Source organism: Seriola lalandi, unplaced genomic scaffold, assembly GCF_002814215.2.
Source record: "Seriola lalandi dorsalis isolate HSWRI2012SDOR001 ecotype SW California unplaced genomic scaffold, Sedor1 jcf7180002054542, whole genome shotgun sequence".
NCBI lineage: Eukaryota > Metazoa > Chordata > Actinopteri > Carangiformes > Carangidae > Seriola > Seriola lalandi.
In genome coordinates, this window is record NW_019525095.1 from 580,903 (window position 1) to 602,011 (window position 21,109).

Here is a 21,109-nt window from a genome sequence, read left to right on the forward strand (position 1 = left end):
GTTAAATGTTATTCAAACCATGAGCCGATTACCATGCTTTAATGAAAATCTTTAATTTTTTTTTTTAAATTACTTAGAACAATTCAAACAAACTAACAAAATAGAACCTGGTCATTTTTCTACAAAAACAAAGTTTTATGTATACAGTATGAAATCAGCCTAAAATTTGCAAGCATCAATTACACTTTCCCACTTGGACATATATACATGGTACAGTATATACACTCAAATGAAATACTGTAAGTACAGTCTGCAAGCTGTTTCTTTAAGCACTGGAATGTGTGTCCGTTATATTCCTGTGAGCACGCCTTGATGAAGGCTTGAAGTCTGAGGACAGACAAGAGAAATCTTCCAAATTCAACACAAATAGGATAAAAAAAAGAGCACGATCCTGTAAGTACAGCAGAAAAAATATCACGACTGTGTAGGCAGCGACTTGTTCACAGCTGAGGCAGCTTGTCGACGGGTGTGTCAAATTTGAAGTCTGGAGGGAAAAGTTCCGCAGCTCGCGGGTAGATGAGTCGGTACGACTGTCTGATCGTAACGTCTGCGACACCGGCGATATCTCCGATTTCTGTGGAAGCATCAGACACAGAGTTGAAATGTTTGACTTGAAGTATTTTCTACATCAAAGAAGAAAAAGAATTTCCTGCAGCTCAAAAATGCAAAGACTGAAAGTAAAGTGAGAATTTTTCTGTAAACTGTCAGCGTCACAAGCATCACATCTGGAGCTCAAAGGAGGCCCCCCGTCTTGCTCAAGAACACGTCAACAGGATGGATAACATTTTTTTCTTAGTTCAGACTGGACTCTCAGCGTTACCAATTTCCCCTTTTACCAGACTGGAGCACAGCTGTAAAGTCAACGCATTTCACTGGAGTGATGTGTTTCACCCAACTACTTCCACTTTTGAAAGAATTCACATTTTCGTTTTCATAAATCATCAATAACTTATCAACATCAGATTCGGCAGATTTCCCACTGATCAGTTTTGGACAACTTACGAAGACCTGAATAAAACCATATGACACTTTGATGGTCAAAGTGTTTACAGATGGGCCCATTAATTAAAATAGTTTGGTCTAAACTCAACACGCTATTTGAGTATCAACAGCACGACTAAAACATTATCACTCACCTTTCTGGGTCTTCTTCTCTGCGGAGGCCTGGGAGGCCATGTAAATGGCTGCTGCAGCCACAGAGATGGGGCTTCTGCCGGGCACCAGGTCGAGCTCCACGGCTTTCCTGGCGATGAAGGTGGCCGCCATCTGCACTTGCTTGGGCAGCCCAAGGTTTGAGCAGAAGCGGGACATGAAGTCTCCTGTGGTGATTAGGTCCACGCTGGTCTCCAGCGCCTTCAGGATCAGCTTGAAGCATCTACCAATCTCCTTCTTGGAGATCCTGGAGACGGCGCAGATCTCTGTGGAGGAAATGAGGAGATTCAGTAAGATGGACTGAAGTGAAAGAAAACTTGAGTCTCTAGTCGTCTTCTCATATGAACTCCAGGCTGTGAGAAACAGCCCCAGACATAGTCTGGAGTTGCCTTTTCACACGTAGCACATAACTGGAGATTGTTGTGTCAGAGGCGTTCTCACCTACTGGAAACACTCTGTCTGGTTTAGGTGAGTGTTGGTGCCTGGATGTAGAGTAGAAACATAATACCCACTTTCTAGCTGTGAATTGTTCGGATAATGACCTGCTCTATTCACACATCGTCTCAATGGACATTACACAGACTTAGCACCAGGGAGCTGGCAAGTTTTTTTCTATCCACTCCCTGCGGTGACCTCCACAGTAAGACGAGAGAAGAGAAAGTGAAGAAATCGTGCATCCTTGACTTCTATATATAGTGTGTTTCCTTCTTAGGGACAAACCTTAGGGACAGGAATCAAATTGCCTTTGGCAATAATAGTGGTAAATTGCACACCACACATTAAACCCCATTGAGAAACACTTCAGGGACTTTGGGTCTGGGAAAAGGTGAGAGCAACTTTCAAACAATATACATCAACGTGCCTCCATCACACAGCCACAATTTCTTTCTATACTGTCTGAAAATGTCATTAAATGTTTTTAACGGTGAGACAATACAGCACAAGTGAATTGGAAGAATAAAAGATTCATTACTGATAATCTATTCTTGATACGATTGTGTGTATTTTGCTATCAATGTGTATTTTGAACAAATTCTTTTTGAAAAATATTTTAATTTAACACGAGAAGTTAAAACGTGATTTCTAGCCACCAGACAAGAATTTAAAGAGGAACAATTCTTAAATTCTCAAGTGAGAAATGTGGAGATTTGGTCTGTTGAACAAGTTTGCATATTTTAAGAAGTACCACTATTTGATCAGATTCAAGAGCAGTTGGATGTGAAATAATACGGCTATGGCAAATTCTTACAGGGAATAGTTTATTCTGACCTTTAAATGTTCTTGGTACACCTTCTTGTCTGCAGGCGATGTAGAGACAGGCTGAAGCAATGGCATCGTTGGCTCGACCCTTCAGGCTCTTCTGTTCATAAACCTGCTTGAATAAGTTGTTTGTTCTGTCCTGTAAAGCAAAAAATCATTTACAGCAAACATATTATTAGTAAAGGTCTTGACAACAATCTTCCCAAATTAAATTAATTATTTTTTAAATAGAGATTTAATAGTGTTTGTATTCACAAACCCAAGATTACTGTTTTTGTGAAGGTTAATTGTCAAAATCTGTTTTTAAACATGGTCTTATCCTAATTTGGTTGAACTAAAACAAGACGACAACAGTCAAGCCGTGATATTTCAGTATAAAGGTGGACAACCAGTGACTGTATGTGGCTCTTCTACTCACATTTCCTCTCTTTGTATTTCATTTTTTAAATCACTATTATTTACTTAATTAAAGCCAATTATTGCCACAAGAGAGCCAGTGTTTCCAGTTAGTGGAACAAACCCCTTTATATATAAACAGGCATATGAACATACCTTCCGCCCAGATTAGGCCAGTTCATATGCGACAACTGTCCCAGGTCATAGTCTGGTTGTCACTTTCAGCTGAAGACGGACGGTTTCACAAAAGACAGACTTTGACTTTGGCTTAAATACAACAAATAGTCTGACTTCAGATAGAGGTCTAAATAAATCCGTTGCACAAGCAATTTAGTTCTTGACGGTCTTAAATCGGACTGTGGTACAATGAATTCTGGGTAAATTAAGACTTTTTTCAAAAAAAATAAATAAAAATGGCCGACAGAGTCACCACATCCAACCCTCAGTAAATGTTTGTCTAGCGGAAGAATTCAGCCCACCGCCAGCCTCCCGAGGGAGACAGACAATGACAGCCAAAATAACACACGTAACATTAAGCTAATAATGTTTTTAATGTGGTTGTTTGAATGACAGCAGTCAAAAGAAAAACGTATTACTTTGTGACGGTGGTTTTTGGTATGCTAACGGTTGAGCCGTTAGCTAGCTGCCAACGATTTAACGATGCAGCCTAATGTGCAAGTGACGTGTCAACACGCGCTACAACTTGGCCTTCAGAATAAAGTGGTGCTGTCGGTGTTTAGTTTTCTTAACGACCCTGTTTTCGGACGGGTCTGGATGAGACAACAGAGGAGGAGAGGCAGTTACTGCGGTCTCTAAAAACTCTTTCCCCTCTAGATGCTCTTTTCATAATAATGTTAGCAAACTACAAATTATGACCAATTTTTGTAGTTTTTTTGTTGTTGGGTGCTGCTGGCCAGCACAGGTGTCACTGATTGTTACCATGGAAACATTAGTCTGTGGTTAAGGTGTCTAATTTTTTTGGCTTAAAATTAGACAGTCTTTTTTTTTTGTGAAACAGTCTGACTTACATCAGACTGATCTATGAGCCAAATTAAGACGGGTCTAACACTAATCTGCAGTGTGTCCATATGTTTCAGTTATAAACCACTGGATCACACAGAATTACATAATTATCACAGAAAGTCACATTTCGTTTCTCTTGTTCCCTTGCTCACTATGTTTCCCATGTGCGTGGTTTTCATTTCTCTCTCACTCTCTGAGTCAGCTGACCTTTAACGTCTGTCATCAGTGTCAGCTTCTACCGCTAAACAAAGACATCTGGTTCTGGAAGTGTCTGGACCAAACCAGGTAGAGACGAAAACAGTGAAGCTTTAGGTCTTTTTTAACTTACTATGATGTTCCTTGGCAGGTTGATGCGATCTGCCATGGTGCTGATTTCTTTAAAGGCATTGAGCATAGCCCGGTCAGAGCTGCTCATGGTCCGCCGGTTCTGGTACTTGGAGTTTCCGAACTCATCAAAACTTGCTGCGCCTGTTCCCTGTGGTGTAAACATTGGATGTTTATTAGTTAAACTCTGAGGATGTGGTTTACTTTGATTGTGGTACTCAAGTGCTGCTACGACAAGACAATAACAATGGTGTTTCTGCATCACTGTGGGATCCAAACTCTTAGCACAGAAATATGTACTGGGTAATACTGAGATAAATGCTTATATTATTATCCAAGCTTTCAGTGCCATGAGTGTTTCAGCACACCATTACCTATACATGCACATCTGAACTAATATAATCTAAAATATTCACATTGAAATTGGAGTGCTGTGATTAAACAACTGGAGATCTTCTGTCATCCTTCATCAGACACATCTGTCTCTCACCTTGCTGATCATGGTGGTTAGGTCTCCTCCATTGAGCAGTGGGTTCTGGGCATCTCCCACTCTGGATGGATCTTTAAGGGCCTTCTCATTAGAAAACGTCCTCCACTCTGAGCCCACATCGATTACACGGTCACCTGAGGAGAAATGGTTTGGAGAGTTGAATTAAAATAAATAAGATAAATAGGAAACCTAAATCTGGAGAGAACTAAAAGGAGGCACACGATCAATGTCTTACACATTCGTTGTAACAAGCTTTAATTGGTAGATTTGCTGCATGGACATAATGTCTGAGCTTATTTCAATGTAGACTTTGCGTTTGAGCGCTGGTGCTTTTATTCTTTGAGATTGAGTGCATGGCTTTTAGGCAGGGTGTCAACATCAGAAACCAAAATATAGTTTGTTTTAAATGGAAATGTAAAATTAACTTTTTTCTGTAATAGTATCCAGCAACATCTTCACTCCAACACAGGCACATTTTTCCCTTTGCAAACAACATCCTTTAAAATACAATGTTAAAATCAATACATTAGAACTTGACTTTTGGTTTCAATACTTTTGAAGGCTTAACTTGATCGATTTTTACAATCAGTTTGTTTAAAGTTCAGCCAATCACCTGCACAGACAAACAGTTTGTGCTCCGTTCTTCCATCGGGTTGCATTACATCCCTCCGGAATAATTAAGCAGAAGATGGTGCAATAATCAGCACAATTCCCCTCTGCAAACACTCAACTGCTGTAAATACCGTGTCGATCCTTTTTGGCTCAGCTACAGCATTCGCCAAGTTTTACTCCTCTGCTGTTCTCAGTATTGTGGCTGTAAATCTGGTTCAATCAATTTACACATCATCCCCTTCCTTCTCCTTTCTCTCATTTTCTTATCACTGTCTGTTTGCAGTGAGGCAGGTATACATAAGAAAATATGGGTTCATCCAAAGGAAAAAGGTGTGACATGGGCAGGACGTACTGTCTGAACAGGGCCATTAGTTTCTTACACTTATCATGACTGTCTGTTCTTGGAACCGTGTAGCAGGGTCGGGGATTAGATTTTCTGATATTTTAATCCTGTTAAGCTTTTTTTTTACCATCCATCAGCCTTTCTTATATCTAGAGGCAAAGTGACATTCATCTCCTCAGAGGTCACCCGAAGCTATGGGAGCAGGAACAGAGGGCGCTTCAGCTTGCATCAGAGAGCGGCTGGCGTCTCTCATCTCCTGTCTGACCTGGTCTGTGCTCAGGGGGCTCGTTAGAGGAGAACTCTGTGTCCCCTGCAGCTTTGTCTTACACTCTGCATCACATGTTAAAAGATGTTTTATCTGTGCCTGGCAAAGCAAGTATTTGCCTTCACAAAAAAAATTGATTTATTAATGCACAATCAAAATACTAGACCAGCACAAATAACTGCTAACTTTTTGTTCAGAAGCTTCTCTGATGTTCATTTATCTTTATATTTTTTTCAAATCATTCCTCTCTGCTCTTTATTGATCTCAATGTTCTTCTGGTCTCAGATTTAATCTAGGTGAGTGTTTCTTCATATTATATTTATTATTCTTGCCTCTGGTTTGAGTGACAATTTAAAGCGTCAGATCACTTATATTGTAAAGAACCTTTCCTACTGTACATAAGACAGGCAATGGGGGGAAAAAACTCTCAACAGTGAAGTGTATGGATTATTCAAAATAATACAATCGACAATGTCTCTGGAATAAGACACTTCTATTGTAGTTTTTCTGTTCTTTGAACAGCACAAGATTTGCATTTTCCTTTCTTGTATTTGTGTGGTGAAAGATGTTTTTGTGATCTGGGTGAATACAACATAAGACTTAAGACAAGCTAAACATTGTAGATTAATATCCAGAGGATGGTTGAACCACATTACATAATAAATATATTTATTGTGGCTGTGATTTCCACATTTTTTTCCACAAACTGTGGTATTGTCTAGCATGTCATCTCAGATTGTGTTCGAATGTAGTATTATTTTAACCATGGTTGCCTAAAACCACAGGCACAGGAAGACTGACGAGTGTGATTATCTAACTATGACAGAATTCAACGGAGAGAAGTTGAGATAAAAGAAACAAGTACAGGAAACCAAAATGGAAAGGAAGGACGTGTTCTCACACTGAAGCCTCGCTGATTAGAAAGCAAAAATGCATGTCTTTGTAGAGTGTATACTCACCTACTACAAGGCCGCATTCAGGGCAAATCATGTCCCCTGCTCTGTAGTCCTCCACCAATATGGCATCAGGGTGGTTGGGACACTGAACTCTGGGAAGGGTCAATCCCTCTCCGCTAGAAAAGGATAACAACAATCAAATCGCTCAAAATGCAAGAAAGGGAAATTGAATGGGTGGGGTAGAGAGAGGTCATGATGAGGTCAAGACAGAAAATGTCAACAAAGTGTGCCTTGTAAGAAATCACTCACGAGAGGAAAATGTAATGGAAAATAACAGCCAATGTAATTCTGATCTCTTGATATCCTGGGGGGAGGGTAAATTTAAATCATAATGATAGTTCAGATGTGTTTTGCATTTACAGTTTCTTTTCCTCCTTTTGCTGCTGAGAAGATATGCCTGAGTGAATATTCTTCCACAACACATCTTACAAAACAACTGCTTTATGTTGTAATGGGTCTAATGGGCCAAACTGGCTGAGGATGGCTTGGGCAGTGTCAGCACCGGAGTCCAGACAAAGGAAAACGATAGAAATAAATCTGGGTAAATGTTTTATTAATCTGGGATTAATTTAATTAACAGCACAAGGGCAACATCAAACAATCTGAACTCAAAGCTGAACATGATCAGGTAGTTATGAAGCATCAGTGTCCTTACTAATTATTTTCATTATTGATGAATCTACTATTTGTCTTGAATAATTGTTTAGTCTATGAAATGCCAAACCATCCCTGAAAAATGCTCAATGCAGTTTTCAAGAATTGTAGACATTTTATCTATAATAGCAAATTGTCATATCAGTAGTAAAGTAGTTGTAAGTTAGTTACAACAAAACACCAGATGAAAAGAAAACATAATTAGTTAGTGTGCCCACTTAAAGCCAGAGTCTATTCACGAACTTCAGACACGCTCCAGTGGACTAACGTTGCGTAAAGGCTAAACGTACACATGCTGTACAGAAAACATTTGCATGTGTTTACAATAGGCAGGAGCGCTGATCCAGCACTCACAGCCCGCAGTGAGTTTATATGTTAGCGCAAGTTTCCGCTTCACGGTACGCTAGCTTTGTCACGATGTTAAACAGAGTAAAGGTAAAAAACAAGCCTACGATGCGAGGCGACGTGAACGTGGTAACGAGCTGAAGCTATTGAGCGACGGGGAAGAGCAGTGGGGCTGTAACGGGGATACATACAGTGACTTCTGGCACCATCTAGCCAGCTACCTAGCTAACTAGCTGCTACCTAGCACAATACATCGTACGCCTAGCGGTGCGAACAAGGGCGTGGGTTGTTTTGACCAGAACTAGCTTGTCCCATCATGTCCAAATCAATATTGTTTTTACGAAGTTACATTCGCATAAAGAAAGCAGATGGTGTTGATTTAGTCAAAGTTGCTACGTACCGGCTTGTCGACGCCATATCACCCTCTCGCTCCGCCTGTGTGTCAAAGAAACAAATGCTTGCAGCACCTCTATTTATAACTTTTTCTGATCACGTGTCTGTTTGAGTACGGAAACCTAAGAGCCCAAACTAGACCAAATGTGCTTCGGTGTTTATCAGTTCTTTGTTGTAAAAGCAGGATTTCAAATGACAATAACACAACAATTCTAATTAATAGAGTTGTACCAATGGTATAACATGCAGCGATGTTCAAAGATATTTCTATGGATTCATGTTAAATTTAATTTCTCAGTGTCCCCCACGAAACCTGGCGATCAGGCAGGCTACACCCAAGACAACCAAAGACGAACAATTAAAGAAACAAAGCAATACCACACTTAAACACAATTATAACAGCATACACCAATAAAATATCACTGAGTCACAGTGTATTGAATAGGTCTGTAATTGTAAGTAAACGTAAGCGATTTCCTTGTAAACTTCCTGTAAAGAATTCTGTTAATTCCAAGATCTGAGAACCCCCTAGACAGGAAAGCATTTACACCTAACTAAAGAGTCATTCGTTATTAATGTATTATTTCAAACTATGCATTGCCTGCAAGACTCTCTTCAACAAATTATTTTCAGGAAGTTTCCTTGGAAATTATAAGCAAATGGCAGACCTGTAAAACAAAGCGTTAACCCCCGACCAAAGCAGCACCTTTTTAATGTCAGTGTGGTTGCCTCATAAATGGGAACACAAAACCATCACTTGCCAACCTATAAGAACAAGATAAATGCCACTTCCACTTCTTAAGACAAAGTTATACAAATGGTCACTGAAAACTTACTGTAACAACAAATCTCTAAACTGTACAGATTTACACCCTAACAAGCAAACTGATATAAAAGGCCTGTCCTATTGCTGTGTGACTGTGCCAGCCTGTGTCTCTGACTCAGTACCAGTCTGTGACTGCACTGCTCCTTGGCACCATACTTTCCAGGCCTGTGAAGGAAACCACACAGAGCCACAAAGAGTTGCTTGACTTGGTCTCGTTTCCGAGTAACACAATAACAAATCTAGATCTGTATGTAAATGAAATATCTATGACTAAACATAAACCAACGATACTTGCTATGTGTGACAACAAAACTTATCTCTATAACCTTTACAAGAAGTCATACACTTCTTTGGAAACTGAAGTCAACTATGAATGATTGTAATGCATTATGATAACCTCAACAGTACCAGTAATAAAAAATGCCAGTGCACCAAGAACACACCAGGTGGCGCTAAATAAAAGAGTGTGCAAGGTTTGGAAAACAGCCAAGTCTCACTGGCCTAGCACTACACTCATTATTCCAGGATGATGATTACAGTGATTAGTTTAATGGACAGAGAATTCAGAACTGATCTCTCATTTTCAGGTTATTCATATTAGAATCTACTTATTCCAATAGTGAAAAATCTGAGTCAGCCTGCCACAAAGTACAGTCACATTTTGCTGAGTACAAATCTGGGCTGAGAAATCTCATCCGACATCTGGCAAGTGCTGGCAGCTCATAGTGATGTGAATGTCTGAGTCCAATGTGAGTGAATCTGACTTGGTGGAAAACAGCCTTGATGTGGTCCTCCCATCAACACTGCAAATGATAAGCAATAACCAAACCTCTGTGTGTTCTGCAGCTGATTAAGAAGCAATACGAGTATGTGTGAGAATGTGTGCACCATGAGCTGTTAAGTTGCTGTTTTTTTTAACTGTTGAAACCAGTGTTTGGCTGAAAAGTGTGCCTGAGAAGCAATCACAGATCTTTAATGCTTACTTTTCTAATACTATTGACAGTGAAAAAAACCTCTGTTTGACTGAGTCTGACTGTGGGAACAAAACTTGCAGAAAAGGTTACAGATCGCAGCACATCACAGGTACACAAAATGCAAACAAGCATGTATTCTCAGGCTGTGTTTCTTTGTCTCAAACACACATGCAAATTCACACATGGTCCTAACTATCCTCAAACACCTCAGGGGCTGTTTATTCATTATTTCCCAACTGCAACATCATATCAAGCATCATTTTTATTTATGACTGATTTAAGTAATAACAAAGGATCAACACACAAGCAAACAGCATGTGTGCAAGCGCCCGGAGTGATGCATGTAATTTGACACACACAGGCGCACATCCCAATCCCAAGTCCTCCCCACTACATGCCCAACACTAACCCCAACCTAATCCTCAATTTACTACCCCCACTGTGAGTGGGTAAGACCTCTGTGTTTACTGTGCACAGAGTTAATTCATTACCATAGAAACAGATTTATTTGTGTGGGTTTGTTATTGGTTTGTGGCTTTTGCCAAAATTTGAATGACTGTTTAATTTTTGCAGCTTCCTCACAAAGACATCACAGGTGTATATATGTGATGTAAAGTTTAACCACTAGCTATTGTTTATAGGTGTGATACTACCCTGTGTATCCATTCCAAATCAGAGAGGGAGATCCATACTGAATAATTTATAGCTCACTGGGCAAATTCTCAACACACTGAACTGGTTGCCAGGGGAATCATAGACTCCTCAGCTGTTTGGCCACATTACCTCCACCGGCAGGAAACCCCATGCTGCCCAACCACTGTGCCTGCTGCAACCCAGTATGACTGGTTCATTACAACATCCTTATACCTTTATACCTGCTCTCACCGCACCGACCTCAGCCAAGTTCAGATATAATGCAATACAGACAACACAACGCCAGGGTCATTATAGGTCATTGCATAAATTTGTATCAGATAAACACTTTATTATTAATATCTTGGCAATAAGGAAGGAGTTTATGTGACCATAGTGAGTATATACTCAGTTGTCAAAGACTTTTCTCATTCACTAAGGGTCCACTATAACTTGGCTATCACAAGATTGAGTCACTCAACTCTGAACAAACATCAGAAATAGGCAATCTGATATACTATGTTGTATGTATTTTACCTGGTTTCTACAAATCCTGTAAAAAAAAAAAAAGACAGACAAAATCAATCATCAGTGTAATTACTCTGCATGTGTTTTTGTACGGTCACACACCACCTCGACATCTGATCTTGTAATCTGGCAGACTATAACACTACACGCCCCAGTGGCTGCTTTTCTTTCTTCCTTTTTTTTTTCTTTCTTACTTTCAAAGTACACGGGTAAGCGTGAGTGAGAACAGAGTGCCAACAGCCAGCAGCCCAGGACCGGTTGAAACCTGTATTGGTTGCAAGTGAAAAGACACTTCCTCCACCCAGTGCATCACCAACCAAATCCAGAAAGAGCTGGAAGTGATGCATGAGTTCAGCACTCAGGGTCCTATTGACAGTTGAGTTCATCATTACCAATAAAACATATAGACAGAATAATATGTAGACAGATAGTAGCACAGTGGATAAACAATGTTGCGTTATCAGTACATGTGATAATAACAGTTTAGTTTGACTAATATGGTGCAGCATGTCAAACACGTGTCTTGTGGACAAAATGCACATGTGAGTCTAGGTCTTAATTATTCAGCAAAGTTATTTCAGCCATCAACAACACACATTTTGTGGTGTCTGAGATTGAAACAAAGAAGGGGAAGCTGGTGTTGCGTTTATGTCCCGTTGGAAAGATGGTAGAAAAGAGAACTCAGTTTTCAGTTGGTACCCTATAAAAGCTCATCTTCTTTCTGTAACACATTATTTGTTTTTCATTAGCTGAATACTTACAAAATTTGTAATAGAGATCACTTTGTTTGCTATATACTGTACAACATTAAATAGGCATTTTTCACAGCAGACATTTTGACTTATCATAGTAGGAATAGCACAAGTTTTACTAACAACATTAAGCCTCATTATTTCCTTATTTACACTTGTGTTTGTCCTACAGTGACATGTCAGATGTCCCTGAAAAGGGTCTATGTAAAGCCATTTGTGGCTCCACTGGCCCATTTGTTGCTTTTGTGATTTGGTTACATAGTCCCCTGCAAACCTTTTGCATAACATTTTTAACTGTTACCCAGCAGCAGCAGCTGCATCTTCAAAGATAGGCTCGTAATCTCAATGTTTTCTTTCTACTTAACCCCTGCTGAAACCAACACGTCCTCTTTTTGCTTGAACGTATGGTGAAGGCTGCCTTTCAAGTTTCAAGTTTCAAGTTAAAATATTTAATGAACATTATCCATTTTTTATTGGAAAAATACCCCTGCCCCCTAACAAGCTCAAAGGTTCTCACATGTGTAGGCTTATTATATTGAGAGCCATACATCAGTGCTGGGGGAACAGAAACTCCCTTTGACAAGTTCCCACAATAGTCCATGTCATGCTGAGCAAATACAGAGCTTTTTCAGATTCCTATAATGTGCTAGAGAGCTGGGGAATATTATATTATATTTATCATTATGTTTCACATAAATCTGTGCAACCCTGGGAACATAAGAAAGACCCCATTGTGAACATATTGACATATCATATCATCACCCGCAGGACGAACTTGCAAGCAAACTGTTGCATATTATTCACTCAGTGGTTAGGCAACACCAGCTTTTATTTAGAGTAATGTCTCTGTTCACCTGGAGAAGTCCAATGTTCACTCTCTATTAGCTCTGTTCTTCAATGTGGTCTCTACTAACCCCTTCCGCTGCTACGTTCACCTGCTGGTCCTTCACTGTATCTGTCTTCTGCTTTTTATTTATTTATTTACTTTTAATTTATTATTTAGCTTTATGGTGTCCTGCTAAAAAAAGGACACCACAAAGTTGCGGGCCAGACAGCTGAACAAAGAGCTGTAACTCACTCTCCATAAAGCCGAGGAGAGCTGCGGATTCAGCTGATAACTCTCTGCAGGTTCATCACTGCGAACCACCTCTTTCACGTTGTAACATTGTTTTCACGTTGTCATTTGATACATTGTTGGTGTATAATATCGGCTATTAAATATAAACTTTCGTTTCTTTTCAGCCGAGCCGCTGGCCTGTAACACTTTTTTCCGATACGCTGTGAACGCCGCATCAGATAAGCTCGCAGGCGGTGTCTTCGGGAACTTGCCGTAATGTCATCCTCCAATGAGAAGCGCCCATAACACCCACAACAGCGGTCTGTGCGGCTCCATGTTGGATCTACCTTTTCTTAGAAATATATTGCGCCGGAGGTCTGTCTGCGCATATTGTCCAACGCACTGCCGGCTCTGCTCCGCGAGCTCAGGTATGAGGGATGTAACCGACGAACCGTGCTGTCACGAGCAAATGTTCTTTAGAGCTTTGTTTTACACACCGGCGTCATTCCCGCAGTTTTTAACGGGGTTGAGAAATTAGGTTAGAGGCGCACCTGAAGAACGGAGCGAAAAGTGGCATGCAGGCTGAGGAAGAAATAATTGGATTGAGATAACACCACACAGACAGTAAGTATATTTCTCTTACTATGTTTTAAATAATTTATCCAAAGCATAGTAATAATCAATAACTTGACTCTTCCCGCGTGGCCGAGGAGGTAATGATTTCCAGAGAAGAAACTGGTTACCTGGTGTGAATGTTTAACGCCGGGACACATGACGATTCTCAATTTCACATGTTTCAACAGGTCACCTGACCCAGTACACCAACAGATAACTTACTGCGCAAGAACCTCTCACGTGAGGGAAGCAGTCCAATTATTCACCATCCAGCAGCTATAGAAACGTGTTTTTTTTTCTCTCTTGTGGTAGGAAACAGTTCTGCCTAAATACAAAACTGCACACAACATGTTTTCCACATGGCCAGACTGCGACCTATTTCCCTGCTGTCTGGAGCCCATGTGTTAGTCTCAGATCTGACTCTAAGTTAGTTCACACATAACTGTCTGTAACTTTAAACTCATAATTTATCTTCATTAACATGCAGTGCAGTGGCCTTTAAGACGTTGTGAAGTTCATCTTTATCTCTGACTCAGTCCCCGCTCTCAGAGGAAGGGGCCTCCCCCCCCCCCTGCCTCTGCTGCCAGTGCCCCGCCTGTGGCGCTGGGGCTCGCCCTTTCCTGGGGGCCCTCAAGCACAAAGCTTTTTAATTTTTTTTTTCCATTGCTCATTTGGTTGTTTCTTACACCATCTGCTAAGAAAAACCGAGGGAGGGTTTAGGGTTGTGTTACAAACCACTTTGAAGCCACTATGAACTTGTCGCTGTTGTGTGGTCTGTAAACATAATTAGATCCTTAAATATCATGCATTGCCTGGATATAGTCTAAACATAGATGGAACATAAATTTATGATCAACAATTACCATCCCTCTTAGTATGATTTGACCTCCCTGACAGCAATGTAAACATCGTGACACAATAAAGAACGGGAGATATCGAAGCAAAATATAACACTAAAACTTCCATGAAGCACAATGCTGCGAACTCATGACCTGACGAGGAGCTATGCATTCAGCACTGCCTACCACTCCAGCTTAATCAAATTTAGCCGACTGTATAGGCCCTCTGCATGGCAGACACTCTGACATGTCACAGTAGGAAAGGCACAGGTGTTACTAAGAACATTAGCAATGGCTCAGTTCTGTTCAGGTGTCCCAGTAAGCCATGGCAGTGTGACAGTGACAGCGAGTCAGCCTGCACAACAACAGGAAACCAACACCATTTAGCCGTTGTTATAATTTTATAATTTACACCTGTGCTTTGCCTTCTGTGACATGTCAGATGTGATCTTTGAAAGAGGCCTGTTGTTGAGTAAAATGGCACTATGAGAAAACACCAATATAACACCAGCTACACACCAAGGCAAGTATGTTAGTACTGTACTATACTGCTGGATAGGTGTGTTAATTATCTCAATCTTTTCATTCTGTTCCTGTTGGTTTTTGCAGGTAAAATCTGTGTCAACTACAGTGAGAACTACCAAAACATTTGATACTATCACCCTCAAAATAGAGGCCAATTTCTGCATATTACACTGCAAGAAAAAAAATATTCAAACCTTGAAAATTCTTCTTTTGGACACACAGGAGCCAAACTGGAAAATTATCTTTTAAATAAAAAAAATACCATTCACACCTCACAGGATAAAGTCAAATATATATATTTCCTTCTTAGAAATGCCCTAATTTTACATTATTCACATGCAGGAAATACCTTCTTTTTGGAGTACAGATCAAACAACAAATCATTTATTGATTCATTTATTCATAAAAACTTCTAAATTAGAAATGGTGCTTTAAATGTGTTTCTTTGGGTCAGAAGCAAGAAAACGGATGAGAGAAGATACAGGCAGCCCTCATGATACAGAAGTGCCACATCTTCTAAATAAGGGGAAAAAAAGCACAGTTTTCAGTGATTCACTGAATGAATATGTGTGTGCCAAATATCATAGTGAGTCAGAACAGTTGGTGGCCTTATGCTCACATAAAAGGACACTACATTGTTCCAGTAACCACTAGTTGTAACAAGTCCTAATTTAGCACAATCTTGGCTCTGTGTTTAAACATAATTAAAACTTACCTCAATGAAACTGGACTGAGAAGTGAGAGCAAGTGAGAGTTGAGTTTTTACAACACCAGGATAAAATGATGGAGCAGAGTCACACTCAGCGGTGCCTTCACAGTTACACGTTCACACCATGTAGAGCTGGGGGTTAAACGTGTTAGTCGAGCAGCTTTAGCAGGGAGTACGACATGGAAATCTGCTGTGGATTTGCCCCCCAGAAAGGTTTTAACTTCCTTGTGTATGTTTGTGCTGGCTAATTTTTAAAAAAAAATTTTGTTTCCTGAAAGTAATCTAAACAGAGACATTTCACAACCATTTTAAATCGGCTCCAATTATTAGCAATTATAGATTAATTTGTGAATTATTTTCTCTATCACTCGTTTGTTCTTTAAAATGTCATAAAACTGAGAAAGTTGGGGCATCGTGTGGCGTAGTGGTCTAAGCAGGCGCCCCATGTGTAGAGGCTACAGTCCTCACTGCAGTTGGCCCCGGTTCAAGTCCCACATCTGATGGCCTTTGCTGCATGTTATTCCCCCTCTCTCTGCCTCCTCATTTCCTGTCTCTCTCTACTATCCTGTCCAATAAAGGCACAAAAGCCCAAAAAATATACTTAAAAAACACAGAGAAAATTTAGAGCCCAAGGTAAATTCTTTATATGTCTTTTCTCCAACCAACTGCGTTAAACCCAAAGATAGTACATGTGCAGTGACATAAAAATGTTTGGAATTTTTTGGTTGCAAAATCACTCAAATGATTGAGTCAATTTTTTGCATGTTAATGTAACATACAGTTGATTTAAGTGCAGAATACTCTGAGTACATTAAGTGACTCTCCTCTATTTGTTGCAGTGATGTTCACACTCACTGAGGTTGCATCCTTGAATGACATCCAGCCGACGTACCGCATCCTAAAGCCATGGTGGGATGTCTTCATGGACTACCTGGGGCTGGTCATGCTCATGCTGGCCATATTCGCCATGACCATGCAGATCACCAAGGACCAGGTGGCCTGCCTTCCTTGTTTGGAGGATCCAGACGAGGCCTCAGGACCTAAACCGGACTCATTCGCCCAGCAGAACGCACACGAAGGAGCTTCATCTGCAGCCACCGGGGCCCCTGTGGTAACCACCCTCCCATTTGTCACCAAGGACTTACCAGATGAAGCTGTCCATGAGATCCACGTTACACACCAACACACTGTGGTGGCAGAGAAATATGCCAATCAACCTCAACCAACGGGGGTCAAGACCAATTTGGACTATCAACAATATATCTTTATCAACCAAATATGTTACCATGTTGCCTTGCCCTGGTACTCCAAGTACTTTCCATACCTCACTCTCATCCACACACTTGTTCTCATGGTCAGTAGCAACTTCTGGTTCAAATACCCCAAAACAAGCTCAAAGATTGAGCATTTTGTTTCTATACTAGGTAGATGTTTTGAGTCTCCCTGGACTACGAAGGCTTTGTCTGAAACAGCTTGTGAGGACTCGGAGGAGAACAAACAGAGGTTTACCGGCACCTCCTCAGTACCAAAGCAGGTATCTTTAGAGGGGAAGGATGACGGCGCGGGTGTCAACTCATCCACTCCCATGCTCGGGGTGAAGTTTTCTGCAGATAAGCCCATCGCGGAGGTCCCAAGTAGTATGACAATCCTGGACAAAAAAGATGGGGAGCAGGCTAAAGCCTTGTTTGAGAAAGTGAGAAAATTCAGAGCTCATGTGGAGGACAGTGATTTCATCTACAAGCTTTATGTAGCACAGACCATCGTCAAAACTGTCAAGTTTATTTTGATATTGTCCTACACATCAACCTTTATGGCCAAGATTAATTTTAAGCACAGCTGTGAACCTGATGTTAAACAGCTAACAGGATACAGAAAGTTCTTCTGTACGCACAATATGGCGTTCATGCTAAATAAGCTGCTTATTAGCTACATGGCTTTGATTTTGATCTATGGGATGGCGTGCTTGTACTCTCTCTTCTGGGTGTTTCGACGACCTCTGAAAGAGTACTCATTCGAGAAGGTCAGGGAAGAGAGCAGCTTTAGTGACATTCCTGATGTCAAAAATGACTTTGCATTCCTCTTACACATGGTTGACCAATATGACCAGCTCTACTCCAAGCGCTTTGGTGTCTTCTTGTCCGAGGTCAGTGAAAACAAGCTGAGGGAGATCAGCCTCAACCATGAGTGGACCTTTGAAAAACTGAGGCAGCTTGTGACCCGTAATGCACAAGACCAGCAGGAGTTGCACCTTTTCATGCTCTCTGGACTCCCGAATGCAGTGTTTGACCTCACAGACTTAGAAGTGCTTAAACTGGAGCTGATTCCCGAGGTGAGGTTCTCGGCAAAGGTCTCCCAGATGACCAGCCTGCAGGAGCTGCATCTCTGCCACTGTCCCGCCAAAGTAGAGCAGACAGGTTTTGCTTTCCTCCGTGACCATCTTCGCTGTCTTCATGTCAAGTTCACAGATGTTGCCGAGATCCCAGCTTGGGTGTATTTGCTAAGGAATTTGAGGGAGCTTAACCTCATTGGCAACTTGAGCTCAGAAAATAACAAAATGATCGGTCTAGAGCCAATGCGAGATTTAAGGCATTTAAAGACATTGTGCCTGAAGAGCAACCTCACTAAGATGCCCACAAACATCACAGAGCTTTCGCAACACTTGATTAAATTAGTCGTACACAATGATGGTACAAAACTGCTGGTACTTAATAGTCTGAAAAAGATGACGAGTCTCATTGAACTGGAGCTGTACAGCTGTGAACTAGAGAGGATTCCCCACGCTATTTTCAGCTTGACCAACTTACAGGAGCTTGACCTGAAATCTAACAACATCCGAACCATAGAGGAGATCATCAGCTTCCAGCACCTCAAGAGGCTGACGTGCCTTAAACTGTGGCACAACAAAATAATCACCATCCCACACTCCATCGGGCAGGTCAAGTCTCTAGAGTCTCTCCACCTCTCACACAACAAACTGGAGACCCTGCCTCCAGCCTTGTTCACTCTACCTAAACTGCGGCACTTGGATGTGGGCCACAACTCCATCACAGTGCTCCCTCCAGATGTTGGCCTCCTCCACAACCTCCAGCACTTAGCCATCAACTCCAACAAGCTGGAGGTGCTGCCCAAGCCTCTGTTCAGATGCAACAAGCTGAAGGTGCTGTGTCTGGGGAACAACGCACTCACCGTGCTGCCGGAGGCTGTGGGTCAACTGGTCCAGCTCACTCAGCTGGAGCTAAGAGGAAACTGTCTGGACAGACTGCCCGCCCTGCTCGGAAACTGCCGCCTGCTGCGCAAAAACTGCCTGGTTGTGGAGGACCATCTCTTTGACACGCTGCCTGTGGAAGTCAAGGAGAGTATCAGCCGAGAGACCAACGTGTCCTTTACAAGTGGCTTATAGCACAAAAACCACAACACTGACAGGCCTGCAGCTCTGGCGGTTCATAACATGCCTGTATAATGGATGGAAGAGACTTTTTATTATTCTAATATCCACAAAAATGAATGCATTCTCTTAATTATTTTAATTGGTTTTCTTAGTTGCTTTTGTATTAAAACAACACAGATTGCTTTTTTGTTGTTGAGTACGTATCTAATTCAGCAATTTGTTTCGTCATTTAGCTTTTCCATAGCTTTAATAAAAGATTAGAAATTTAGCTTCTCTATAGACCAAAACAGCTCCAATGACACAGTATGTAGATTTATCATTATTGTTTTAGGTACTCAGGTATAATTGTTACCATGGGGAACAATCTTTTGCCTTAACTGCTGCTATTTTTTTACAGTGAGGACTTTCACAAACTTAAGGCCAAATATGAATATTTCATGTCGTCTTGTCAGTTTTTCAAACAAGATATTATCCACAGAACAAGTTCTATACGTTATGGAAGCAGACACAATGCAATGCTCCTGTCTTGGTAGTATTTACCTTTTGTTGAAATCATATAACCTTTATTTTCTTTGATGTCTTGTAGCTAACAGAGTGAGTATAGAGTAGTAAACTCCAGTGGAGACTAAGCACCAGAAATGAACCTTCACCTTACTGTTGTAGAGATTGTACACTAAGGCCTATAGTAATTCGTTTGCACAATGAAAACCCAACGATTTAAAGATCAGCGAATGTCCTTTGTGATAATATGTTCTCAGACAATGGTAAGCTGATAAAAGGGAAATCTGAAAACTATCTTTTTTTAAAATCACGCTTTAAAATTTGAAATATGTGATGAAACTGACCACAGGTGAGACTGATTATCCTACATGTCAGAATCATGTACTGACGAGAAACATGTCTGCCTTCTTTCTTCTCTATGTATTTCTGTGTAGGCCTAATTATGTGTGTTCCTGGGAGTTGCTGTAACACCTCAGTGACCCTAAGCTCAAAGTTCACAACTTTATGGCACAATAAAACAAGATTTTAGATGAATGTCTAATCATTATTCATCCACTTCAAGTACACTCCGCTGAACTCAACTACAGTCTCAATGCTGAAATAGACATACAGGTCTCTGCAGTTGTGAAAACACATTTTTGAGGAATCAGAGTAAATTCAAAGGAAAGTAAATATGATGCTTTAAATAGAAAATCCCTTATATATGTAAAACATACAAATGCATTTTCATCAAGTGTAATATGTTAAAAGTCTTCCCATATTGTACTTAACATGTAAATTTGCATTTCTTTCTTCCTTTTGTTTCCTGTCTACAAAATAAGGGTTTTTGCTCATGTCCCCCTCGGGGCTCTAAGTAAAGTAAAGTTCTTTTGTGACTGAGGTTACAGTGACCTCAGCTGTTCACAGTGAATAGGATCATGACATTAACATGCTGAATCTACAATGAAACAGTTAAATCAGTCCACATTATCTGCTTCCAGGTCACTGTTCACAGTAGAGATGCTTTGGTCTTTGTCTTGACATCACAGTTTTTTTTTTTTCTTCTGGTTTTGTGAGGCTTAACCCACATGATCCATAATCTTTTTCACCAGATGTCTAATGTTAATATGATGAGAATAGATGTCTTGAGCTCATTCATCCATACGATCCTACAGAAGATATTTCTGCTAAATGTATGATTCCTATCAGTAAATTCTCCAGTATATGAGTTGGATTTGACAGGGAACTTAAAAACCAGTAGCATTGTTTGTGTTTGAGTCCTGTTGAGGAGGAACAATACCTTCACTGTTTCTGTGTAGATCTTGGCCAGGTCGCAGAGGTCACGTGTGTTGTCCATGTATGTAGCCCTCTGTTCAACACTAATTGATGGCCTTGCAGAAATATTCTGAATAACTGAACTTTTCCCAAGAGCTTACATCACGATGTACCCGTCCTTGAGATATTGTATCCTGGCGCTAAAGGCTACAGCACATACTGCAGCTTATTCTGTCTACACACATTGACTTTGTTTAGTCTTTGTTTAGTCTAATTCACCTGTCAGCAGATGCTC

The 21,109-nt window shown here is 40.7% G+C and overlaps 2 protein-coding genes across 3 annotated transcripts; one reads left to right on the forward strand and one right to left on the reverse strand.

Annotated features, from left to right (window-relative positions):
* Window positions 1-28: 28 nt before the first annotated feature.
* gtf2b (general transcription factor IIB) lies at window positions 29-8,315 on the reverse strand. The gene is made up of 7 exons (XM_023414750.2): window positions 8,221-8,315; window positions 6,825-6,937; window positions 4,646-4,779; window positions 4,160-4,306; window positions 2,422-2,551; window positions 1,137-1,418; window positions 29-574 (listed from the first exon to the last, which is right to left on the reverse strand). The coding sequence occupies exons 1-7, from the start codon at window positions 8,235-8,237 to the stop codon at window positions 441-443; spliced, it is 957 nt and encodes a 318-aa protein (XP_023270518.1). The 5' UTR covers window positions 8,238-8,315; the 3' UTR covers window positions 29-440.
* A 4,988-nt stretch (window positions 8,316-13,303) lies between these two features.
* lrrc8da (leucine rich repeat containing 8 VRAC subunit Da) lies at window positions 13,304-20,094 on the forward strand. Of its 2 annotated transcripts, XM_087176195.1 has the most exons (3): window positions 13,304-13,607; window positions 13,787-13,906; window positions 16,511-20,094. In XM_087176195.1, exon 3 carries the CDS (start codon window positions 16,513-16,515, stop codon window positions 19,069-19,071), a length of 2,559 nt encoding a protein of 852 aa, XP_087032321.1. In that variant the 5' UTR covers window positions 13,304-13,607; window positions 13,787-13,906; window positions 16,511-16,512; the 3' UTR covers window positions 19,072-20,094. The 2 variants fall into 2 exon arrangements, with proteins under 2 accessions (XP_087032321.1, XP_023270580.1); XM_023414812.2 differs by lacking the exon at window positions 13,787-13,906 and having other exon boundaries at window positions 13,305-13,607.
* Window positions 20,095-21,109: the final 1,015 nt, after the last annotated feature.

Bases quoted from the DNA above. Each gene is read 5' to 3' on its own strand.
- gtf2b (XM_023414750.2), bottom strand. The intron at 4,307-4,645 runs GTGAGAGACAGA...TTTACACCACAG, and splicing joins TAACCACCATGATCAGCAAG to GGAACAGGCGCAGCAAGTTT. The intron at 2,552-4,159 runs GTAAGTTAAAAA...TTTGCTTTACAG, and splicing joins ACCTGCCAAGGAACATCATA to GACAGAACAAACAACTTATT.